Source organism: Athene noctua, chromosome 21 (genome assembly GCF_965140245.1).
Source record: "Athene noctua chromosome 21, bAthNoc1.hap1.1, whole genome shotgun sequence".
Taxonomy (NCBI): Eukaryota; Metazoa; Chordata; class Aves; order Strigiformes; family Strigidae; genus Athene; species Athene noctua.
Window position 1 is genome coordinate 836,226 of NC_134057.1, and position 26,643 is coordinate 862,868.

At 44.4% G+C, this 26,643-nt stretch overlaps 1 protein-coding gene across 2 annotated transcripts in view; it reads right to left on the reverse strand.

Annotated features, from left to right (window-relative positions):
* TUBGCP2 (tubulin gamma complex component 2) overlaps positions 1–26,643 on the reverse strand; it is a 42,043-nt gene that overhangs the window by 7,913 nt on the left and 7,487 nt on the right. Inside the window, exons 5-17 of one of the 2 annotated variants that reach the window (XM_074924165.1) lie at positions 23,249–23,408; positions 21,689–21,896; positions 20,442–20,641; positions 17,737–17,926; positions 16,689–16,834; positions 15,849–16,029; positions 13,168–13,348; positions 12,294–12,466; positions 10,819–10,947; positions 9,296–9,416; positions 4,236–4,379; positions 3,521–3,649; positions 2,522–2,685 (exon numbers count right to left, since the gene is read on the reverse strand). In XM_074924165.1, coding sequence (XP_074780266.1) covers positions 2,522–2,685; positions 3,521–3,649; positions 4,236–4,379; positions 9,296–9,416; positions 10,819–10,947; positions 12,294–12,466; positions 13,168–13,348; positions 15,849–16,029; positions 16,689–16,834; positions 17,737–17,926; positions 20,442–20,641; positions 21,689–21,896; positions 23,249–23,408 — 2,126 coding nt within the window. Of the gene's footprint in view, positions 1–2,521; positions 2,686–3,520; positions 3,650–4,235; positions 4,380–9,295; positions 9,417–10,818; positions 10,948–12,293; positions 12,467–13,167; positions 13,352–15,848; positions 16,030–16,688; positions 16,835–17,736; positions 17,927–20,441; positions 20,642–21,688; positions 21,897–23,248; positions 23,409–26,643 lie in introns of both variants that reach the window. The other variant, XM_074924164.1, reaches the window with a different exon arrangement.

Consider the following 26,643-nt stretch of genomic DNA (forward strand, 5'->3'; position numbering starts at 1 on the left):
GGAACAGGAAAATGAAAGCTTCAAGAGACATGGCATGAGGTGGGGACAACAACTCACTTCAAAAAAAATTCCTGAAACCTTTTCTCTCTGTTTTCAGGTGTAGCACAACTCAATAGAGGTGTAAGGGTTATCCACCAGCTGCCAGAGACAGCTGTTATGAAAGGGCAGCAAACAGAACCTAATGGTTGCAGGTTAATATTCTTAAGGTTTTCCTGAAGGTTAAGTTAAAGGATGAGAATGACCAACAAAAAGTACAGTTCACTGTCCTGGTTCAGCTAGGATAGGGCTAAGTTTCCCCAGCAGAGAGAGAGGGGGAAGGGATCTCCAGCCGGGTTATTCATACCATGCCGGCGTCAGGTCCAGGGGCGGAACCTTTTCACCTTGCTCTTTGGCGGGCTCGGTGGCGGGAACCCTTTGTCCGTAAACCGGCTAGCGGTATTTCTCTGTATATCGTTTGTCTTGTTCACTGTTATTGCTGTTTATTGTTGTTATCATTGCTACTGTTGTTGTTCAGATTGTTCTATCACTCTGTTGTATTAAATTTCCTGTTATTTCAGCCCGGGTCTGGGCCTAACTTCCAGCCTGACCGGCCGCGGGTGGGGGAGGGGCAACGGCAACGTGCTCTCCAATCCCGGCAGGGGTTAAACCTGCACATTCACAAAGACCAAACGAAGCAGAGGAGCAATAAGACTCCACTTAAATAAAAGGAAACAAAACAGAGGATATAAAGCACAGTTAGGAGAAAGCTCAAAGTACCCTGTAGTCCTATGTCACTAAAAGGAACTAAAGAAGGATCTACTCCGTTCTGTGCTAAATATCAAAGGGCTTGGGGCATGAATCCCTACAGCACCAAGGGAATAAAGAAAATATATGTGATTAACCAGTTAACAGGCACATTTATGAACAAAATCACACATCAGCAATAACTGATTCTAGCATATCTACCACTGAAAAGCAACTTTAGATGTAAAACATTATTAAAAGTAGGGAGTACTCCTTGGCAAACCAAGGGCCTCCCTCAGAAAAAGATGAAACAATCAACACCTACAAATGACCTTAACTTCTGGCTAGTCCTGTAGGAGCTTTTAACAACTGCTTACACATGAAAATAAAGCTACACACCGGCTTACAGACAGCATGAAGAAACTAATCGATACTTAGGATGGCTTTGTTTTCGGTGCCCTAGCTGACAGCAATGACAAAGGAGATAAGTCTCAAGTGTTCTAGGCTCACATGCACAGTAACAGTGCAAATGCATTTATTAGGCTTACAAACATAGAACAAGCACTTAAAAATGTGTTGGTGTTGAAATATTTTGTATTAACTAAAACCCTAGCCTCTTAAAATTATGCCTATACGCAATATATATCCTGCCTCTTCACTGGGAAGAAAGTCACTATAAAAATGACTTGGTTGTTGTATGTGCCTAACAATCCGCAAACAGCGTTTGTGAAGAGTCACAGCCTTCGCCAGGTGTGAGGCAGCTGGCGCCCAAGAGCTCTTACATGTGACTTCCACCAAGGTGACTCTCTGAACGAAGAGATGACAACTCCTGACCCTCACCTGCCTTCTTATTCTGTGGTTATATGCATGCCTCAGCTGAACGTTTCCAGTCTGCAAGCTGCTAGGTTTCATGAGTGCTTAAGTCTTGAAAAACATATTCCAGACACAAATACTAAAAGCTGCTCTTAGCAGCAAACTCCATAGCTGCAGTTATTTCTGTGCTGCTCCTAAAGCGCTGGTGGCAGGATCAGAAAAGCACTCTGCTTGCACAGCACATGTGCTCAACTCAGGGTAATGCTCCTAGAACATTATCTGTGGTTCTTCAAAGCTAGAAGTACCAGGACAGGTCCCTCCACCAATCTGTAACATGGATCTTAAAAAGCCCAGCAACGCTAGTATTTTCTGTAGCAAAACCAAATGTTAACTATACCAAAGAAGGCCTTGTGCATCTCATTTTATTAAAAAAGAAACACAGAGGTTATAAACCTGGCAGCAAAACCTAGATCTCCTTCTCCTTCTCTCTCTCTGTTCCTAGAGCAGATCTTGTGTACCTGACTTTTAGGTATTACTGGATGAATTTTGATTCCTAAGAAGCTAGGAAGTCTGGGTGAGGCCACAATAAATACATAATAAGGGATGCTTATTTAAATAAAGACAAGATGGGAGCTTCAAACAAAATAGTCACTTATGATCAATCTTTTGCATGGTTTTCTCATCTTGGAATACTTACGCTGTATTCAGGAATCAGCTTATTCACTGTCTACACAGTGAGACAATTCCCAAGAAAACCAATACTTGCATTACATTTACAACATTAATAGACAAATTTCACATAATTCAAAGGAATGTGTTTGGTTCTTTTAAAGCACTGGGTTGAAATGCAAAGCAGTATTTCTTGTGATTTCAGTGTTTTCATTGATAGGACAGACATGCACAGTTATAAACAGCAATTATTCTTCCTGAGCTGAATTTGGGAACCACAGGAGGGGAAGTTACATAGAGAAAACAACTGGCTCACCTGTAGATGATGTTGAGCATGCTGTGCTCACAGTCATTGGTGCTGTAAACGCTCAGTTTGTCCAAAAGGTCCAGCAGATGTGTTGAGAAATTGCTATCAAACTTGTTGATAGTTGCTTCGAAGCCAGAGGTCAGGTGGAGGCTGTCAGCATGCTCTGCTAAAAGCTATCAAGACAAAGGCATAGTGGCCCCACGTGTTTGCTGATTCACACTTGCTAAAGAGATGCAATTATTCCTTCCCTATTTCCTAACCTGCTCAGAAATACTGCCATAAAACTTCACAGTCACTCAGCCACTAAAAATAAATCTTTCAAAACAGTTGCAAGGTCCTTGGTAGTTAAAAACCTTGCTATGCCTATCTGGGAGAATCCCAGTAGAGTTATTCTCAAATCCACGCTGTCATTTCCATCAGGAGGAAAAGCCAGGGAGGAGAAAGTGGGTGTTGCTTCAGAGAGGCTGTAACCTCTGGAGCCCTCCAACTGCCCTGCAGCGTGATGGCGCAGAGCAGGGCTCTCCGCAGACCAGGAGGCAGCGTGCTGACCGCAGGGCAGGCCCAACACCCCTCTTAGTACGTCTGCATCAGGATACAGAAATACGGGCAAGACAAATACCCCAGGTATGAAGGGATGGGTTGCAAAGAGTCACACCTGACAGTTTATTGGCTCATCCTTCACAGAATTCTAGTTCTGCAAATAAGAGAGTTTTCTAGTTGCAGAAAGCCTGTATGTGGGTACCCAATGCACAACTAAGAACTTAAAAACAAGAGCAGGGGCTGTTGTGGGAGACAGGGTTTTCAAAGCAGACTTTGGGAACGCCATCAGCACTCCACACTGCCCTCAAAAATGCTCACAATTCCACAAAGGCTCTGCTTTCAGGGTCAAAGGTGCTCTAGAAACTAGGAAGGTCTGTCTGCAAGAGGCAGGGCAGCCAACGCTGACCAGACTGCAGCCCAGGCAGCACCCACAGGGGAAAGGGCTCAGCTGTCCATCCCGTGTCCCACCTTGTTAGTCAGCTGCTTCTTCGCAGGCTCTTCAGCACGCTCCTCCTCTATTGGCGGGCCCAGCATTGTGCTGTGCTCTAAGGTGAGCCGGTCCATCTCATTATCCAGCTTCATGCTCTGGGTGAACCTCTTGGAGGGCAGAGGGTTGAGGAAATGGTTAGATCCTGTTTTTTCAATTATGGCAAAGTAGGAGACTGACTCAGTTCTGCTAGCCCTGCAGCTAACTAATTCCCATGAAAGCTAACTCAAATTAAATTTACAATGTTAATACACAAAGTTCCCTAACCCAAAGCAAGGTGGGGTTTTTTTTAAAGCTATGGGCTCCCTGAGGTGCTGGCTAAAGTGTGCCCACAGAGATCAGTCTCCATGGGTCCAGTCACCAGTCCTCACTGACCCTCGAAAGAACATACTAAAAATTGCAGAGCCCTACAACTTCTGCTGCAGGACTTGGCTGAAGAGAGCTAATTTGGGTCATATGAATCTGATCCCAACACTGAAAAAGAGCACAGAGAATTTCATGGAGGAAGAAGCCACAGAAACGATTTGGGCGAAAGGACGAGGGTCTGAGCAGTCAGGCTCTAAAGTCAGCTGGAGGGATGGAACAGAGTGCATCGAGGACAAGAGGGGTCGAGTTGAAAAAAGAGAGACTGTCATGGCTGGCTGGCACCCAAAGCAGCTGGCAGTGGCACGGTCAGTACGGGGAGGCTGTACATACCTGCATGCAGTTTGTGAACATGACACAGACAGCCATCAGCTTGGAGAAGATCTTCAGCAGCTCGGGGTTGGTTAGCATGCAGTCCTTCAAGCAGTTATCCAGGAAGCTTGTGTGGTGGCTCAGTACATCATCAATGTTAGATGCCTGTGACAGAACAGTACAATAATGAAAAACCAAACCAGGGCTGCTGTGCTGCTCTGGACTAAAGCTCTAACCCTGCATCCTGACTCTGACAGTGACCTCTCAGACGTGATCTAGGGCTTGTTAAGATACTTCTCATACACCTTCCAGCTTTGAGAAACATCCTGAGATGGAGACTGTATTTGTATTGCTGCATTCAACAACCCTTCACAAGCTTTTTCCCTTTGATTTGTCACATCACCTTCTCAACCAAATTATGCTTGCTTTAATCATCCAAACCCTCCACTGGAAAGGAGGCTCAGGATGGAGTTACCTGCTTTCTGAACACGCACTTCCTTTGCTTTTAAAACTGCTTGTCATGCCCACTCCCACCTTCACAGTCTCAGTAAAGTCAGCTACAGTAAGTGGGAAAGAGAAAAATAAATCAAAGAACCTTAATGTCACTAATTTTACAAGGCTTAAAACATACACGTTATTTAGAAACATGTTTTAGGAGCACAACAAAGAACTGGGACATGCAGCGTTGCAAGGATTTTATGAGATTTTTGTCCAGCTTTGCTACTTCACTGAGCTGTTTCAGTCTTGAGTTTTAAATGATAGATTAAAAACCTCCTCTCACTCTGTACACTTATGGGATGTGATGAACCTGAGAACATAAGAAAAGCTTAGTAAAGAACCATAGGACTAAAATTGCCAAGGTATCTTCAGTGCTCCATCAGGATCGATGTCAAAAAAACCCCCACCCTGTAACATTTTAAACAACCAGTACAGAACAGAGATTGGCACTCTCTAATGCAATGAAGATGCTAGTTGTGTTGATGAAGACAATCATGTCGTGAAGAAGATACTAGTTAGATTTTCAGGAAGAAAGCACCTTGACTTCAAGTGGAAATACCAAGAGAGAAGCCTGACAAATAAAAAACCAGCATAAAGCACTACAGGAGACCAGTGAGGATCATCCTTTTCTCTCCTAAAATGCAAATGAAAGGAAAAACCTATCCCAGTCTGTAGACTGTGGAGGTTAAAGAGCCAGTTCTGCATTCTCTGTTTGGAAATAAATGAGTCTGTATTTAAATCATGGAAGATTTTACCCAGTAGCTGGAGCTATGCCATCCCTGGTGAGCAGCTCTTTTAAAGGACTGCATAACAAAGTGGTTGCTGAAACAGCTTCTTTAGCTGGCAGCACTGAGCTGTTTGACTCACAGGTGCCCATAACACAACATTGCCTAGAGCCAGACTTTTCCTGCCCCAGCACTGGCAGGGAGCATGCTCCATCTCCTAGAGATTTAAAAGCCTTGAAGGACACTGATGAGGATGGGAGGCAAACATACATCTGGATTACATCCCGAAGACTTTACTAACTTGCAAAAAAACTTTCTTGGTTTGAAGTGATGACTTGTGTACCTATTCACATCACTAATTGTCACTAGTGCACAATTACTCGGAGAAGCCCTTCACGCAGGGAGCAATGGCAGGAACATTCTACAAAACGCTGCAGCAGCCCTTAATTTCAAAATGAAGAAGCATATGGTGAAGGCACGAGCAAATCTCCTTTCCCCAAAAGTCCCTTTATATCTGCTGTCTCACAATCTCTGGCAGGCTAAAGTGGCTCACCGATGTTCCATAGTGAGAGAAAAATTCTGCCCACTTGGGCTATCAAAATGATTTGGTCTATAGACATTTCTTGGGAATGGTCTCCTCTGAGAAACAGTACAAACTGGCAAATTCCTTTTTGGAACTGAAATAAAAATCCTTTAACACTGCTATATATCTGAAGGAACAGAGAAACTCAATGGCTGAGAGCCAAAGCAGAGAGAGATCTTCAGACAGAAAGTCTTTGCAAAAACTCTGGAGTCAGGAGATATTTCTTCAGAACAGGGGATGCTGTCAATACAGACCATGTACCTATCACATCTAACAGTCCATTCTGGGACTTCTGGAGTCAGCAGAGGCTGAAAGGAAGCGCTACCCGAAATCAGTACGGAAGAATCTGGGAGAGCATAACTTGTTTAAGGGCCTCAATGCAAGTAAAGTAAACCGAGCATTATAATTTGCAAACCTAAACTTACAACAAAATTAAGAAGCAAGTACACTTCTCTCAGATCATTCAGGAGCTTGACATATAACCTCTTCTTGTTCAGAAGTCCTTGACAAGAATACATAGAGATGCTCACAATCCTAGACCTGATGCCTGCTGTGAATTCTTCAGGAAAAAGGATGACAGGGCATTAAAATGGTTGGTTAGCTGACCCCAGAACAACTGCCCAGTACACAGTGGAAACTAAGATAGGATCAATTGTTGCTGAAGATTCACAAGGCTCATCAGAGAGCTGCCAGGAGAGCTGCTGTGGCTTAACGCAGATTGCAGGAGGAGTGCTGGGCTGTCTAGTACATCAGATAAATGTTTTTCATAGTGTAAGAGGAAAAAGATGTGCAACCCAGAAGCATGTGACCAGAGGGTGACTACCAGAGGGAAGAATAATATGGTGATGTACATCTGCCTCCTGTTCCCTCACAGGAGCTGTGACACCCCAACACCAGCCCCAACACAGCAGCACCACAGCAGGTAAAGAAGCTGAGAAGGACTATGAGGAACGCCATGTCCCTTGGGATAAGGAAAATTACTACAGCCATTACAAAGGTTATGCTGCAAAATAAACAAGCTGAAGGAATAGATGACTGACCATCTGCTCTAATTAAACATAAGCTCATTGCCTGGCACAGCCCTTGCCTGTGCCGAGTGCCATATGCCAAGACAACCATCAGACAAAGCTGAGGGACAGCACATCCTATGGACCTTCGCAAGTTGTCTCCTGACATGGAGAAGGCAGCAGGTCATATTCCCTCCCTTGGCAAAGCCCTCCAACACTACTCCACCAAACTTGGTACCCTCAAGCACTTTCACAGGCCTTCGCAACATACCCCAGCCCACACAATGCATCCCTGCAGCTTCATGTTATGAACACAGCCACAAGACAGCCCTGCTTAGACTGCTGCAAACACTTGAAACTGGAAGAACACAAAAGACTGTATGTTAAGACCACACAGGACCCAGTGGAGACATTTGCTATGTAATGTGGAGCAGACAGACTGTGTCTCTGCCCTTGTTTTAGGCAGCAGTACAGAAGTAACCTAAGATGTCACCTCTACTCTCATTTTCCTCCCACTAAGACTTGTTTGCATGCCAAAAACCTGCAGAAGCCATGCAGGTCCACTGGTGCTGAGAGGTGAGGCAACCAGTGCGCTGGCTCCAGCACATGTTCCTAGGGAACAAAGAAGCTATGGGCTAGGCCCAGGCAGATGGCAAAAAAGACAACATGTACCTGCAGCATTGCTGTGGCTTTCACTAGATCTGTCAGTGCTCAGGTGTTATCCTTTGCTTGTCCAATGAACTTCCACCATAACTCTGCATGCCCTGAAAGTCTATATCTTTACCAGTCAGGTAAAAAGGGGAGAAGGGTTTGCTCTAGACCTTGACCTGTTGGTGACAGATTTTCTTCCTCTGCTGTCAAGGATGGAACCAACAAATCTGACATGAAAGGAACCAGGTATAAGACGACCTTTATGGGCTTCTTGGACAGCCTGTTCTGAAAGGTAACTCTCAATGACTTCTCATTCTTGGTTTAAAACAGGCAGGTGGGCCATTAGCTGAGAATGTGTTCCTTTGTGAGATAATAAAGGCATCTCACATGCCCATCAGAAGATAAAAACTGATTCTTGCCATTTTCGCTAGGGCAAAGAGTTAATGTCTGGAGAAGTCACTTGACTTGGATTAGTGAACCAGAAATATTCTGTAACACACCTGGAAAATCCCACAGCTCAGAACACTACATCTCTGTGAAAGGAATCAAAATGATGGCCCAGATACCCCTTGTCAGGCAGCAAAAACAGTAGGAAGTGAACTTAGCCTCTGCCAGATAGCACCAGAGTGGAAAAGTTCCCCAGCCTTGCCCACCTGCAGTAGGAATACACATGTGGAATAACCACCTGGATAAGGAAGGCCCTGTTATGTAACAGACAGTCCTAACATGCCAGGCCTTGGCAGCTTCATGGAAGAGAAAGCACATCCTTCGCTTTTAAGAGCACTGTAAATCAGCCAAAGAATCAACTGAATATGACTGGACTGGTTCATGACCTTCGCACCCTGCATCATCCTTCTTTTTTCATCGTTTTTCCTTCTTCTGTGCATGGTAACATTCAGCAGAACACCACCTTTACATAACAGGGTGCAGAGTATGAGCTAGGCATAGACAGGAGGACAAAGCTGGTGAAGGGTCTGGAGCACATGTGGTACAAGGAGCAGCTGAGGGAACTGGGGTTATTTAGTCTGAAGAAGGCTGAGGGGAGACCTCATGGCCCTCTACAGCTCCCAGAAAGGAAGCTGCAGAGAGCTGGGTTTGAGCCTCTTTAACCTAGTAGTAAGCGACAGGACAAGAGGGAATGGCCTCAAGCTGCGCCAGGGAAAGTTTAGACTAGATGTCAGGAAGTATTTCTTTGCAGAAGGGGCTGTTGGGCGTTGGAATGGGCTGCCCAGGGAGGTAGTGGAGTCCCCATCCCTGGAGGTGTTGAAGAGTAAGGTCGAATTAGCACTGAGGGATCTGGTGGAGTTGGGAAGTGTCAGTGTGAGGTTAATGGTTGGACTGGATGATCTTCAAGGTCCTTTCCAACCTAGGTGATTCTGTGATTTTGTGGTTCTGTGAAGCAGAGGAAAGGGATATATGACTAATAAAGCAGAAAGGTAATGAACAGCAGAACAGCAGCACTCTTTGCAGTGTGATAAGTACAACAGTTCCCAGACACTTAAGTGCCTCCAGCAAAACATATAACAGATACCTACAGTAACTGACATTAGGCATTTTTTCCCTATATTAAATTTGTTAAGACTTCTGTTCCAACTTCTCTCAAGCACACACACTCACCAACTTCAGGTTCTTCTCAAGAATGTGCCATGTTGGCTCCATCACTTCAAACATCATGTAATACTGGATATTCTGTACAAAATTCAGCATCCGCTGCCGCAGTGTGAAAGCACCAGCAAACCTAGGGGAGAAATCACACCCACACAACTTAAGAGCTAGCAAATGCCATGGAGAACTATCACCAGGCTTGCACAGTCAAGCAGAGCTAAATATTTCTGTCCTAGCAAATTCACTGCTGCAACATGAGAGGGATTATAAAGTTAATGCAAACCATCTCTGACTGTTTTCCACATATTCAAATGGCTTTCTCTCAATTACTAGAGTCAGAGTTTTGAACCTGTTGTAGACTAGACGATTACTTTGAATATATAGTCAACTAAAATTTTGATACTAAATATTAAAGCAATTTAACCAGCATAACTATCAAGTGAGAAGTGAGACATGCATTCATTAGAAGGGCAAAATTTAACAAGATAAATGGTTCATGTTTCTTTCCAGCCTTACTTGTTAAATGAACACATAAAAATATTCTATGCCTTGCATCAGTATATTCAGGGGATCCAAACATTTAATCAGATCACCTGCTACTTAGGGTATTTAATGCAATTTCATCTTAAAAATAGAATAGTGGGATTATATAGAGGTTCTTTCAGTGTTGATTTATGCAGGCTCTGTGATGGCAAACTAAGAACTAACTTGAGCAAACTCGGACAGGTCACCGGAGAGGGGGAGGGTGGCCACCCGAGGCGTTTTCAACCACGGCTGCCCTGTCCCCTGCTGATCACAGTTGTGGTGTGAGCTGGAGGTTGGACTGGAGACCCTCACAGCTCTCTTACCCTAACACCTCTACAATTACAGGAGAACCAGAGCTACAGTCATGTTGGCTGAGGTCAGTCAAGGTTACCTTGTCACAAGAAAGTGTTGTTGGCAAGGCAGAAGGTACCACCTCGCAGTGCTGGGGTCTGCCTCACCCTCCAAACAGGCACCACCAGCACCTGGAGTGCAGACCCAAAGATGAAAATTTACCCTCACAGATGGAGTAAGATACAATGATTTCCTGGGAAAACACCCCACCAATTTTACCTTAGTTCCAGTTTGTGTCACACCAAACCCCCAAATATTAGCCAAGTTGTGTGAAGGTCAGGAGTCCTTGCCAGAAGAGGAGGATTTAAAGGACTAGGGTCCTTACCAATCTTCCTGATGTTAAAGCAGCAACCAAGACAGTATGTGCACAGATGTCCTCTGCTGTAACTGTTCAGAGTATAATGAGCTAACCTTAAAGGCCACCTCTTCCTTTCCAAAACTTCGTGCCAACAGAGGAATGAGCCAAGCAGCTCAAAGATTATTGAACACGCACTTCCTATTGAAACCTAAATTGTTATATTTTGGCCTCTCTCAGACTGTAAGAAATTTGTAAGGATCTTTTTCACATCAAAATGATCTGATCCATGTCACGACATATTTAACTAGCAAGAAGGAAACCCAAAACTTCACATTTGATCCAGCAGAAAAAAAGGCCATACCACTTAGCTGAATGCAGGGAGAATTGTTTGGCTGTCTTATTGCTGATCCAAACGTTGCACAACTGTCTTTCCACATGTTTGCAATAGAACATGTGTCTGAAAAGCATCTGGTATCTTGTCAGTGCTTTCCTGAAAAGAAAGGAGAAACCCATCTAGATTAAGCCCTGTTCTGATTGACAGACTAAGCTGTGAAGGCTGAGGCTGCTCAAAGGCAAAGAGACTTTACACAATATGTTCCTTACGCCTTCAGATGCACACAGATCCACACTGAAACAATTTGAACCAAAGGAAAAAAGTCACATTTGTAACCATCCCAAAGAATTTCTCTCCAAGGAGTCCCTCCTCCATATTTCCTACCAGTGGGTACATCACCAGCCTCCTTCTTCAATTCCCTCAAGCTACCTGCAGAAAGGTCACTCCACAGACGCTGGGTCAGAAGGCTGAATGCCTGTGGTCGTGTACTCACTGCACTAAGGCTGCTACAATCACCAAAACAATTCACCAGCATTCTCCAAAAAGATGAAGAAAAGCCTGTAACCAAGCTACAGGCAGCATTACCCCACCATCGATGCACTGTCAGAAGCAGATGGGGATGCTTATTTATAGCTTCAGGGACTGGATTCAGGTCTGCATTCAGACACTTCAGTGTAGGTGTCTACTGAGCTCCAGTCGATACAGTTTATGAAACCTTACCAAATAGTATTTTCACTTCCATGGCTACCATCAGAGATAATACACTCAACTTGAAAAAAAGAGACATAATTTCAAAAGCATCATGTCATTAGAAAAGTCCCACTGTGTTAACTCATTATTTAAAGGGGAAATTAAGGGACAAACTAATTGTTGGCATTTAACAATTCAACATCTGTCACCCCGTTCATGTAGCATTGCTTGTCCCATTTGCCCTGGCTCACAGGGCAAACCTCTGCAGAAAAATGAACCATTCAGTCCCTCATAATTCAATTAAATGTAAAAGAGCTTACTCTAGTGATTCTAGCAACAGCCTGTATCCTTCTAGTTTGCAACCAGGGATACCAGAAAGTACATTTTTTTTGGCTCTCCACTTCTGAGAAATGCTTCATTCTTGCATGGAAACTCTCTTGTGAGAGAGAAATCTCTCAGGGGAGATACTTCAGATAGCCACGGACAAATGAAAACTGGGTGACCAGTCACAAGTAAAACCAGGGACCAAGCTGAGAAAGCATCTTTTGACCTATGTCTTTCCCCCTTTTAAAATGAAAGCTTGACTTTCCAAACATGCCTTAGACATGGTCTAGCAGGGCTCTGCTGAAGAGACAATCCGTATTTCACAGCCTACAAGTGGAGCAAGCAGGGCTCAACAACCCCAAAGCATTCTCTGCTAGTCGGCATCCCTTTAAAGATACAGGCTTTCCAGTATTTTGATGGGTGAAAACATGCTTCAACCCCATGCAAAAGCTTCTGCCTTTTTCTCCTTCAGTGAATTGATACTTTACCTGTTTATAATAAGGGATAGAGGCCACTTAACGATGTAGTCAAAAGAAAATGCTTCCAGACCGCTGAGATTGAGCTCTGTGGGATCTGCACTGATAATGGCCTTCTCCTGTTTCGTTTCTATGGCCAGTACTCTCAAGAGCTGTGTAATGAGGTCATGTGGCATCAAGTCAATCTATAAAAGAGAGGCAGGAAAGAAATGAAGCCACAGGATACTCACAACCACTGTGTAGCAACAGACGTGTGGCAGAAGTGCAAATTATCAGAGTTTCCCTCAAGTCACCAGACCCCCTAGGAAGCAATAGTGAGTGGTAAGATTGGGTCGGTACAGCAGCAGACACCAGAGCAGCATCACTGTAGCATCATTTAACAATGCAGCATCAATGCAGCATCATTTAACAACCAGCATACAACATAATCCTACACCGATCACTCTGCTTTGCCCTCAGCCTCTGTAAGGTCTATTCAGATCTCATACTCCCCAGGCACAGCCTCTGTGCTGCTTCACATCTGTAAAATACACAATCATTAACAGGCAGGACTTCTAATTGGGTATTTTCTTGTACTCCAAAGCAAGCACCCAAGCTGAGAATAAGTATGAGAGACACACTACTGCTTCTACCTCATCCTGAGGCCACCCAAAAGCACCTTCTCCATGCTCAAATGCCAGCAAGAAAATGCAGTCCATGGTGGGTGCTTCCAGTTGCTAATCTGGATGAAAGAGGATTTAACCCAGAGAAGGGCTGCAGAAGGACAGCCTCAATTCTCTTTTCCTCCACTGTACATTCAGCAGGTTCTTACAGGGACACAGAACTTCCCAAATCATGGCAGGCCTTTGCTCAAATTCAATTATCTTCTGCTTACATACATCCTTACCTTTAAATCATCCTTGAAAGGATCTGTGTTGGCTGTGCTCATTCGCAGGGCTAATTCGAGCAGAGCCTCTAGCCTCGTAGTTACTATGTCATCTACAGGCTTTTTAAGTTCCTCTTCTGTAAGATCCATGAAATGAACAAAAAAGTCCCCTTGATCCATCAGGAAATAGTGTTTTATAGATCTGCTTAAGAAAATGGAGGGACAATTATGGTTTTTAAAGCCTAAATTAATCCATATTAGATATAAAGGAACAAAAGCAATCAATTTAGCCAGCCTGCTGGGTTTGATCACAAAATGTTCCTCTTCATACACTACACACAGACATAAATAACCCATTCAGAGACTAGTCTTTTATGCATATCCCCTCTTCCCTTCCACCTCAGTCAGGATGCTTTTGTACAGTGAGATCAGGGCTGCTGCTGTTTCTTTTTTCCTTGAAAAATGAACCTTAGGAAAAAAAAGATGCACTAGATTGCTGGGTGAAGGCTCATACTGCTATCCTGAACAACACCCCAACCTCCACAGTGTGCATATCCATCCAAAAGGCAGTTGCCAATTCAGAGCAGAATCTTGGACTCCTTTGAATGAAAAAGTGTCTGGGCTGATTTTTTAAGTACTCCAGGTTCTTGCGTTGACTTCTGCTATACTAGGATACATAAACTTTAATTTTCCCTTGGCACCAGGGAGAGTTCATTGCTGTGGGCCAGGAACTTGGAAATCGCTCAGAGGAGAGTCTGAAAATTAACTTAGCACCTGGCCAAAGATCACACAGGATAACTGCAGTTTCAAGAGTAAAAACGGGACCAGCACAGCCTGAACACAATGTGGTTGCAGACTCCTGATCACTGTTAATTTGGGATGATACTCAGCCCCTGTTTCCCTGACTGTCATTACTGTCTTGAACCAAGAAAACTCCCCCGGTGAGGAGGTCATGACAGTGTCAGCAGTTAACTGAGGACACAGCAGGTAGGGGAGTGAGACACTTATTGCTGACACACCCTAGAGTGCAAACCCAAGTGAAAACCTGACCTAATGCTGGTGACAATCCCAGTTCAAGCAGGAGGCTGAACTAGAGACCTGCCAAGGTTGTTGGTCCCTTCCAACCAACATTTCTGGGACGGTGAAGAGAGAGAGCCAGTACTCCTGCTTAACTGAGAGGCTTATCTGTCACAGGTCCCTGGGGTTTGATCACAACCATCTCACTTCAGCACTCAAAGCTCACATGTGCACTGGAAGCTCAGTAGCTTCCTCCTCAACCAGCTGCACTTGCACCCCAGCAGACTACCTACACACAGGACAGCTGCGGAATGATCTAACAGAGAGCCTGTTTTGAAGATGAGGAGGTCACAGACATCAATCCCACCTGGAGAGGCTGAGCAACACCTTAAACTGAAACTATGCTGTGACAGATGGGCCCAACAGAAGACATGCACCACCAGAGCTTTGGAAGCCTGTGTCTTTTGAATATTCCTATTAAGCAAAGAAAGCTCGGAAGGATGATAGTTGTTAGCAAGGCTAGGAAGAGTCTTCATAACAACAGACAGGTTTCAGACAGCTCTTATAACCTTTCACCAAACAAGACATATTCTCCGGTGGTTTTCACAGGGTAGGAAGACACGTATCAGTTTCAAAGGAGTGAACTCTTCAGGTCTTCCTACAACCTCTCTCAGCTGGAACTGTAGTGTTCCCAGACCTGAATCAGACACCTTTGCTGCAGCTACAACTTTTTCAGACCTAGCAAAAAGCAGGACCAAAGCAACCCCACCTCACCTGCTAGGCACATTCACTTGGGTTGTTATTAGTGCCCCAGCTTACGTGTCCCAATCTGCAACTTCTTGTGCAAGTCACTTGGCAGCTTTGTCCCAGGAAGCTCAGGCCACTTTCTTTCACACTGTGTCACTGGTTTGAAGTGGCACCTCCGGTACCAGATCTCAGCCCAATTACAAACTACCTTACAATCAGCTATCAACTGCAGTTTCCTATTTGTTGCTCCCTTGCCTTCTGAATAGTCAAGATTCCCGTTTTCACTGTTTTCTGAGGATAGTAGTAAACTAAAAGCTTGATTCACATAAGAAAGCTGCAGTTTGCATGCTAGAATGCATTTTCTATTGGTCAAATGTGTTGCAAGAATCAAAACAGAGTTCATTAAAATTAACTTTAAAAAAGGACAATGTTAAGAAAAACCCTGTTGGGAACTTGGGGGTAATACACTTAGTCTATTCCAACTACCTATGTTTTCATGAACAGTAACCATGGCATATATTTGGTGAGATGCATAATATCAAACTATTTCTTATTCACATTAAACTCTTCTTGATCATACCAGATGGTGGTGGGAGTGACACACAACCATGGGACAAGTTATGAGAGACGTGGAGGATGTCCATACGTGAGGGTGGATTTTGGGACTGGGCTAGAAAAAGCCACGACTGCCCTAACCTAGTTTTGGCAACAGCCTTCCAATGAAGTTGGAATCCCCAGACATCCTCCCCACTCAACATTTCTATGATTTTACACTTCTTTTTTCATCAGGAAAAAACCCACATCTTCGCTTTTCAGGTCAACCTTTCTAATGAAAACAGAGATAATACATTAATAAACCCCAAGAAAAGAGAGATAACGTCAAAAACGTAGCTTCACTGTCAGAACCAATCTATTTAACATGCATTTAGTAATCAAACCTTAGGTGAGCCACCAGCTCTTTCTCCTCCATCAGGAAATCCAGAAGAACTTTGCTTGCATAGTTATATGCTTTTTCTATTTGTTCCACATATGCTCGCTCTTTTAAAGTATAGATGACCTCTTTAGCCACAGGGCAGGTAACATCACGTCCACATTCTCGTACAACATTTAAATATTTCCCTAGAAGCAAAAAGAAAGAATGACCCATGTACATCCAACAGGGAAAATTTCAGACCAGTTCCTTCTAGAAGAAGATATGCTCTGAAATGTTTATACTACGTTCTACTGAAGGCTGCAAAGGATTTATACACCTTTCAAAAGATGATACAGAATTTTAAATTAGGCACCTAGTATCATGTTTAAGGAGAGATGTAGAAATGGTTTTGTTTCCCAGTGGTATCAAAACATCTCTGCAGATAGCCAGAAACTCTGAAGATCTGGTGCTGCACTTCAGAAGTAGCTTTTGGAAGGGTTTGTACTTAGGGAAGAGAACAACGGTAGCCATCAGCTTGCATGCTTCATTTAAACACCCAAATTAAAGCTCAGCATGCTCAAACCTCAGCTGCCCAGCTCCACCTAGCTACCTGCTAGAAAACTGCTCCCATGAAAACAGCAGTAAGACAGACAGCTCCCCTTGCTGCTGGACTCCTTCCCACGTGTTGTTTTATTTATAGGATTTGGGGTTCTTTTTTAATCTGGTTCTTCTATTCCTCTGACAAATTCAGCTGGACAACCACATAAACTGGCAAGGCACGATGAGATTTACTTTTTACACAAAGTATGGTAATGTTTATCTCAAGATTCCTCTTAATATACATCAGAAGCATATCTTTACCTACCTGTGCTTAGTATTTTATCAGCCATTTTCTGCAAGAATGAGGGAATCTGTTGCTGAACAACAGTATATCTTTGATCCCAATACTTGTCATTATAGTCCTCCTGAATCTTCTCCTTCTGCAGCTCATGTTCCTCCACCATGAACTCACTGAACAGTTAAAGGAGATGTTTACAAGCAGGAAGTGATACAATAAGGATTACTTTTTTTGACCTGTAAACTGGTAATAGAATCTATCAGAAATAAGGTCTCATGAAAATACATTCCAATCAAGAACTGAAATTAATCTGTATTTGTAGTAAGAGAAGCTTTATGCAGTGTTTCTGCTAATGTGAAATCAATTATGACGGACACAGAATTTTATAGGGTTCACAAACCAAGTCTAAACACTGTTTGGTTGCCAATGTAGAGGTGAGGAAAATGGCCTTTGTCTGCCCTCTCACCATCAGGAAGGCATTAATTTTAGCTATTTTAACTTGAGTTTTGGCCCCCATAGGATTCTGAAACTGTGGGAAACTGATATAATACATAAAATGTTAGACACAGTGAAATGCTTCAAATGATTCTACAAAAGCCAAGAAACTTCAAAGAGTATTGTTAGCTCATATCAGATTAGCATATTAGTGGACTACATTTAACATAAAATCACTGAGAAGAGGGCTCATCCCTGTTGTGAAGAGGATGAGGATGTGAGAGGAGAATACTTAAAGGGGGAAAGGCATGCTAAGGTGGAATTTGAGTGGACTGCATATTTGAACTGTTGTGCTACTGACTTTTGCATATAATTTCCTTGAATTTGGAAAAATAAAGGAAGTGAGAGTGTGCCTGACTGTATAATCACTGAATCAAATAAGAAATGTGGTTAAACATTCTCCAGCAGCAACCGTTCCTTGCAATGCTGCCTTGTCTACCTACTGCTGCCGTGTCCAGGCCCCCAGGCTATGCAGACTCTACAGAACAGAGGGATGAGTGCACTAAAAAGTAGAAGCCAAAGACCTGAGCAGTATTTCTAAACTTCCACATTTCATTTTCATTCCTTAACTGTTCTTTACCTGTATGGATCATTAATGATGCCTCGATATATCCACTTTTCCAGAATTTCAAAATAAGGCACGCTGGCTGCCTTGGTTAAATACAGGCACAACTCCTGGGCCTGGCTGTCCCCCGTGTAATTGAAAGTCTTGTCATGGAGTAAGCTCAGGGTTGATCCTCCCATACACTCACCTTTATCCACAGAAGTAGCTAAAATTTAAAAATATAGATGTAAGACATAAAGCTGACAGAGAATAATTACACAATCTTAATGAAGTTAGCAGTTGATTAGCTGACCACCCTAAGTCACAGATCTCCATGTCAGCTGCAGACCCTTGCTGTGAAGATGCAAGGCCATTCCACCACACAACCAAAAGCTTACATCCCGAAAATCCTGAAATGAAAACCCAAATGATCCACAGTCTAAAAAAGCAATAACCAAATAAACCCAACCCTCCAGGAAAAGAGAACTGAACTCAGGTAGACACAAGGTATGTGGTGGCTGAGACCAAAAGCCTCCCACACCAAGGGGACCATGTATAGAGATCCACTTTCCAAGTGGTAATGGAAGAAACACACACTTCAGTGGCTTGCCTGAAAAAACTCGGGTCTCAAAAGCACTTCTGTTCTCAACTTAACACTGAGGTAGGCATGCATATAGCTCGAACACCAGGATTAAGGCAGGTTGATAGTGAAATTTTTACTTTGCCATCACAAAAGGGACATAGGGACAGAGTAATACAGTCCTGCAAATGAGTTTTGGATAAAAGGAAACCTTAATGTAGTTGGCTAACTGCTGTGTTCTGAAAAGCTGAAAATTTCAGAAGTGAATACCAAGAGGGATCATCCAATCCAGACTGTAAATAGAACAGCTATTTACATCCAGATAAATTCTCTGGGTTGAGTAGAGAATTGCACAAGTATTCTCATGCCAAAGAGTTTAACCAAAATTATTGAAATAACTGCATCTGTGACCAACAACCTCATGCAATGGCACAGGCTGGGACCAGATGGCTGAGAGGCAGCACTGCAGAGGACAATCGGGGTGTCCTGGTGGACAACCAGCTGATTGTGGGTCGGCAGTGTGTCCTTGCAGTGACCAACACCAGCAGCACACAGGGCTGCACTGCTGGCGATTACTGCCCTCTGCCCAGCAGTGCCGAGGCCACCTCTGGAACACTGCAGTCAGTTTGGGGTCCCAGTATGAATGACAAAATGAAGAGTCTGGCAGAGGTTAGTAAGATGGTGGGGGACTGGTGACCAGGACATACAAGAGAGCCTCAGGGAGCCGGGCTTGTTAGCCAAGAGAAGAGCAAATGAAGCTGGGGGTTGCCAAACATCATCCCTTCACTATCTGATGGATGGTTCTAGAGGAAATGTTATGAGACTCAGAATCACAGAATCATTCAGGTTGGAAAAGCCCTTTGGGATCAGTGAGTCCAACCCTCAGCCCGAATCTACAAAGTTCTCCCCTACACCGTATCCCTCAACATCTCATCCAAACAACCCTTAAACACCCCCAGGGAGGGGAACTCCACCCCCTCCCCGGGCAGCCTGTTCCACTCTCTGAGTACTCTTTCTGGGAAAAATCTTTTCCTTATGCCCAGTCTGACCCTCCCCTGCTGCAGTTTAAAGCCGTTCCCCTTTGTTCTGTCACTAATTCCCTGGGAGCAGAGCCCAGCCCCAGCCTCTCTGCAACGTCCTGTCAGGAGCTGCAGAGAGGGATGAGGGCTCCCCTCAACCTCCTCCTCCTCACACTGAACACCCCCAGCTCCTTCCCTGGCTCCTCACAGGATTTATTCTCCAGGCCCTTCCCCAGCCTCGTTGCCCTCCTCTGCCCTCGCTCCAGCCCCTCCAGATCTCTCTCATGTTGAGGTGCCCAAACCTGGACACAATCCTCCAGGTGTGGCCTCACCAGTCAGAGCATAGGGGGACTGTCACCTCCCTGCTCCTGCTGGTCACACTAGTGCTGATACAAGCCAGGATGCCGTTGGCTTTCTTGGCCACCTGGACACACTGCCAGCTCATGAGAGAACCCTTAGATCCTTCTCTTCCAGACAGCTCCAGCCACCCCTCTCCAAGCCTGTAGCCATGCAGGGGGTTATTGTGGCCCAAGTGCAGGACCTGGCACTTGGCCTTGTTGAAGCTCATCCCCTTGGAGGAGCAGTGACAATATCAAAAGGGAAAAACCAACAAGAAGGGCGATTCCAGTAGGAGATACAGAAAGAAATGTTCACAGAAAGGGTGGTGAAGTCATGAGAAAGGGCCCAGAACGGTGGGGGATCTCCATTGCTGGGGATTATCCACTTGCCTGGACATGGCCCTGAGCAACTTGCTGTAGCTGTGACCAAGGGGATGGACTAGAAACTTCCAAGGATTCCTTCTGGTTGACTCAGTTTGTGGTTATACATCCACACACAGCTGGAGAGGCATTTGGAAAGAAACTGAGTAGAGACAGCAGTGGTGGAAACAATGGATCCAAGAGGCATGGATTGTGAAGGTAAAAGGCATGGACTTGCCTTGTCACAGCTCTGAAGGGCAGATTCAGCCCTAGAGTCCACTCCTCTCAAAAAAGAGCAGTGCTATGACAATTCCCCTTGGCTTTCTTCTTTAATATATAACAACATTAAAGTGACAGATACCCTGTCTGTATTGCTACTCTGTACAGCTTTCAGAAGTTGTCATGTACCTGTCAAAATGTAGTAACTGTATTTTTGAAATTTACCAAGTGAAGCAAGAATCTCCAGGGTCCTCATTGTGGGCTGGATATAAAACCAGAGTTTCTGCAGTGATAGAAGCCCCTGTCTCTGAAGATGTTCCAGCTGGGTAATTAGTATCATGTATTCCTTGATTAGAGTCCGCATAGCAGCAGCCAGGGCATGATTTACCTGTCCATACTCGAAAGAAGACTTCTCCTCTATAAACCTGTAAAAAGCAAAATGGAAACTTTTTCAGGCAAGGCACCTTCTATAACTTTCAGGATTTTTATCTTCGGGACACTGTATGAGTAGATCATGTGTTGGAAAGCGCACCCATCTGCAGCTGGAGTTTCAGGTTTCACATTTGCTCTGTGCCCACCCCGTCTATCTTCCATCACATCTCCTAGTATGGAAAGCTGTGGGAAGACGTTTCCTCTCAGACTGCAGGGGAACTAGAATTATTTGCAAAACCACTATGTAAAAAGTGAGAGCCAGGATTTTCAAGGCAATTGTCTTTGCATAAGCAACAGATTAGAGGACAGGAAAAGATCTCAAAAGGAAGCAATGTGCACCCAGACATGTGGGGAAAGCACTGTTGCTAGCCTCTGACACCACAGACCACAGCAGAGCTTCCTCTGACCACATTTAGATGGCTCCATAGATGTCAGTGGAGAGAGGCAGATGCTTCTGAACACAAGTCATATCATCTGGGAGGAGACATGTAAAAGAGACTGGATGAATCACAACCTAAAATGCTTCTTTCTCTTTGCTGATCTTTTAGAATCAAATGCAGACACCTACATAATAAGCATCTGCTATTAGTGAGGTGTACCTTTTAACAATTACTTAAGTTAGTTATGAGTAACTAAGCAGCAGTAGGCTCTCCTGCTCAGAAGCACACAAAGGTTGCCTCAGTGTTGGATGCTCAGAGGAGAAAAAAAAGCAGGAAACATGAAGAAATTCAGAGCAGAATGGTAAGACAAGCCAGAATAAGCAGACATATCCTATTTGCACTGTGCCTGAATGTACTGAGACCAAGTTTGGACAAAGCAAAGGTGAGATGAATGATGAAGTGAGCTGGCAGCACAGTGGAGAAACCTGGTAAAAAACAGATGCAGCTAAAATCACTTCAAATAAATTGTCATTCTTATTTTATATCCCCATAGGTTTAAATTCAGCTTGGAAGCTAACATCTGCACAATGACAGATTCTCTATTCCACAGCCTGACGGTCAAGGGAGGAAATCCTCCTCTGACAAAAGTCAGCTTGGTACCTGGTGACAGCAGAGTAACTTGCTGCTACAGGAAGAATCCTGGTCACCAGCTCCTTGATGGACAAGTCCAAGTTTGGATCGACTGAAAATGCTCGGTTCTGTCTGCCTACAATAGGCTGTGCTGTGATGTATCTTCCATCCACACCAATCAGAACGTACAGCAAGTCCTCCACGATCATGGATTCTTGCGAGGATAATGGCAAGGTACCTGTTTTCAGAGAGACAACAAAAAAAAAGAAGACAATCAGAACATGCCATAGTACCACCTGATGGTCCATTCATGTCATTTCAAACTAGTACCTGAAGCTTGAAAGGGAGACATGCTACCATTTAAAGAGAACAAAGGAAGATCATACAAAACTGAATCAAGACATAGAGAAATAAAACTGAGTTAGGGTCAACTCCAAAATCATCTACCTTGCCTTCCAGGAAAACAGAATCCTTTGCTCTTTTATAACCAAAGCAAACCAAGTAGACAGGGCTATACATCTGACATCTGTGGCCAAGAGAACATCACTCACAGCTTGTGCTGCTGATCCTTCCACCCAAAAGGGCTCAGCTATACTGGACCTGAGGAGCTCCAATCCAATTCACAACTCCCCCTACCTCCCCTCCACTGAAATACTCTCATATCAGGATTCAGTTCAAATACAGACACAAAGAAATGCTAGCCCAGCAAAAGCTGCCAGTGACCTGCAAACTGTAGGGCCTCTGAATGGTGCAGTCAGCTACAGGCCAGCTGTAAAGAAACATAAAGGACTCAATCCAAAAGATAATCAAGTGTATTAGAAGATCAGGGAACAGAGTGGCTACAACACTTACTACATCAAAGCTTATCCTGTGAAACAAGGCAACAAACCCTCTCCATTTGTAGGACTGTACGTGAGAGAACAGTTACAAGCTTGCTAGAAACATACCCTCACAGCACATCCCAAAAGGCCTTGGCAGAACTGCACTGGTGGACAAGCTATTTAAGGGCATTTCCAAGAATAAGCCTACAGTTTTCATGACCCCCTTAGACACAGCCCAAATCTACATCAGGAAGAAGCTACAGGTTTCTTGTAGGAGCCTCCACAGTTCTAGGGAACGGAAACATGAGTTTCTAACACAGCTATTCTCTTCCAAAAAATACTTAAATCTAATTACGAATAAGAAACTATACACAGCTCAGCCTAAGGATAGAGTACACTGGCAAGAGATATTGAGCTGGGTGGATCGATGAATATTCCCTTGTCAGGTATGACTACAGATTTTTCATCTGAGAATACAGATATGATACTCCTACAGTAGGATTTTGTGGAGGCTGTGACTCAAGAAAGAAAAAGGACTGGGCAAGTCAAAACCATTAACATCCTATGGATCAACAGTGGGGCTGGAATTCAGCACAGGAGAAACACTGTGAACAATTTGGGGGATTTTTTTTTTGAACCCCACTCTGCAGATGCAGAGTGCAAAGAGCCAAGTTTTGCTTTCATCTTGAGTGTGATGAAATTTGAACAGCACTTCTGAACAAATACAAAACATTAACAGTTAGTGCAATTTTCCCTGTATATCACATACCTATAGGTACCGTTGTGTCAGTGCTTAAACTGGTGCCAATTAAGAAATCACCAATAAGTGCAGGTCTCTCATACACCCAGGATGGAAATACTGGAATGGGCTGACCAGAATTCTTCTTGTTCTGCTTATCTCGGAGGATTTTTCGTGTGAGCTCAAGAGGCTGTTGGAAAAAGAGAGAAAGGAGAAAAAGAGACCTTTAGAAGTCTGAGAAATACTGAATTTTAAGCAGAAATTGACTGTAAACTGGTAACTTGAGAACAGAAAGTAGCATAGCTGATATGTCAGTAGCACGATGTGGGATTTGGTCTCCCAATGCCATCTAGTCTATTGGTCTCAGTGCTGCAGAGGCGATTTTTTATACAGTTGGCCTTCTTTTTATTGGAGGGTACATCAAATAACTCCTTGCTGCACCCCTCCCCACCAGCCTGGGTGTTAGGGCTCACACAGGGGAGCAGAACGGGGACATGCACAATCCCAGGCAGTTTACAAGTTTGCAATGCACACCAGGAGCAGTAAGTGGTAACATCTCACTCAAGGGGCTCTCACAGATAGGCTAACAAACATCTCTGAACTCAGTTTCTGTGCAGTGCCCACTGAGTAGCTGCTTGCCAGATGCAACCCAGATAATCCACCCACAGAGAGCTGGAAAATGATGGAGTTTTTTTACTCTGAAGAGGAGTCAGCAATGGAAGCAAGCTCTTAAAGACCAAAAGACTCTCCACCCTTGGCTCTGGGTCTCTGACACTAAAATAAATGGAGTGCAAGATTAACTATCAGCTGGAGAGAGCTGCAAGATGTACAACCTACATGAATATTTAGAGCCCCAAGCACACAAACACAGGGGACATGCTTATGAATGCTATTTCTAAACTCCACAGATGTGCATGTGAAATGGGATATGCACAGGGTTATTTTACTCTCATAGGAGGTCTCAGTGGAGAGAACTTGGGAAAGAAGCAAACATATGTGTGACCTTTGAATCTTAAAGAATGGCGCTCTGACGTGTGAGAGTTAGTTGATGCAGATTGTGGCTGGCACAGGCCATTTTTCATATTCTCAGAGCTGCCCAGTGCTGGGTCTTGAAATCCTTCAAACAAGCATCAGCTCTGGGGCCACTCCTCCAAGCAGCACTGGTTCCAAGCATGTCTGCTGCAGCCTCACCACTGGCATAACACCAGTATAATGTCCTCAGGTCAGAGAGGCACCCCAAAGCAATGCTACATTTCTGCTTATACTGTATATGTGTGATCTGCCAGAAGGACCTCGATTTCCGATTCTCCCCTAACAAAAACAGGACTCTTACAGGAGGGTATGGAGAAAGATAAAGCGTCCAGTAAGCTGCCAGCAACTTAAAGGGTAGCTACACTTAACATAAAATAGCAGATCTCAGCATGGGATCCAGTCCTTCATGTGGGTGAACAACTTGAACTCCTTTATAAACCTTAAACCCATACAGTGAGAAAATACTCATCCACTGAAGCAGTATAGAATAGTTTACTTGTCAGTCACAATCTGGACACACAGCCATTGGCTAAAAGATCACATCATCATGTGCATTTCTCTATCACCTTGAGCTCCAGGTCATTAAAGGAAGACCTGGAGTGGAAGATTTCCCTGTAGCACTGGCCCTGTGCAACATGGCTGTATGAACAATCTTCTGCTTAGGAGAAGGGCAGCCATCGTTACATCTTCCCAAATGGCAGGGAGGAATGAGTTGGAAGAAAAGCGCCAGAAATCATTGACCTCACCATCACATCATCTCCATGAACCATGCATACTTATGAGAGAAGACTAAGAAAGTATCTAAGTCCAAAAGCTTCTGAGGCATTGCGCTAATTATGGGAGACCATACAAGCTAACAGAGACAGGTAAGATGTCAACAGCACATGTGTATGAAGACAGTACCATAAAACAGAGCTAGTTCAGTGAAACGGAGTATATGAAAGTTACATCTTGGAAATTCAGACATGAAGTAATTTCTGTCTCCAAATGCCAAAATGAAATCAGATCATAGACTCACAGAATGGTTTGGGTTGGAAGGGACCTTTAAAGATCATTCTGTCCAACACCCCTGCCATGGGCAGGGACATCTTTTACTAGATCAGGTTGCTCAAAGCCCTGTGCAACCCAACTTGGAACACTACCAGGGATGAAGAATCCTGTCTAAACCTACTCTCTTTCTCTTGGAAACTGCTGCTCCTTGTCCTGTCACTATAGGCCCTGGTACAGTCTTACTCCATCTTTCTTGTAAGCCCCCTTTATATATCGAAAGGCTGCAGTAAGGTCACTGCAGAGCCTTCTCTTCTCCAGGCTGAACAACCCCAACTCTCTCAGCCTCTCTCCATAGAAGAGGTGCTGTAGCCCTCAGATCACCTTCATGGCGTCCTCTGGCCCTGCTCGAGCAGGTCCGTGTCCTTCTGCTGTTGGTGCCCGCAGAGCTAGCTGGACCCAGCACTGCAGGGGGGTCTCACGAGAGCGGAGCAGAGGGGGAGAATCCCCCCCCTCACTCTGCTGGCCACACTGCTCTGGATGCAGCCCAAGGTACAGCTGGCTTTCTGGGCTGCAAGCATACATTGCTGGCTCACGTCCAATTTTTTTTACACCAGTATCCCCAAGTCCTTCTCCACAGAGCTGTTCTACATCCCCTCATCCCCTAGTCTGTACCAATAGTGGGTGCCGGGACCTGGCACTTGGCCTTGCTGAACATCATGAGGTTCACATGCGCCCACTCCTCCAGCCTGTCCAGGTCCCTCTGGATGGCCCATCCCTTCCCTTCAGGGTATCAACTGCACCACTCAGCTTGGTGTCATCTGCAATCCTGCTGAGGATGCACTCGATCCCATTAGGTATGTCACTGATGAAGACATTAAACTAGTATTGGTCCCAGTGTGGACCCTTGAGGGACACACTCATTACTGGTTTCCACTTGGACATTAAGCCATTGACTGTAGCATTCTGATGCGGCCGTCCAGCCAATTCCTTACCTATCCAGCAGTCTCCTTTCCTGCTTGGCCCTGAAAAATACCTACTGTAAATTTTCCTACTTCCACACTACACAAGAATTAGCCCAATAGCTCCTAGTGCCTCAGAGAAATCCCTCAAACGAGATGAGCTCATGGCACTGTGAGGGAGCATGCTGGCACCACCATTCCTGTGAGCTCACAGGCTGGGTGGAGTAAGGCTGTGGGCTGTGGCATCTGTCCCTAATAAGAAGGTAGGGACTGAGGCCTATTCCTTATAGTGATCGTGACAAGGAGCAGCCAGAACCCCTGAAACAAATGCAGAATCTCCTTCATTGAGAGACTGCTTCCTCTTCACTAGCAACTGGCTGGGATAAGAAGAGGCAGGGAGCTTTTGCTGGAGTTCAGCTAGCTCTAGCATGAATTTGTTAACTG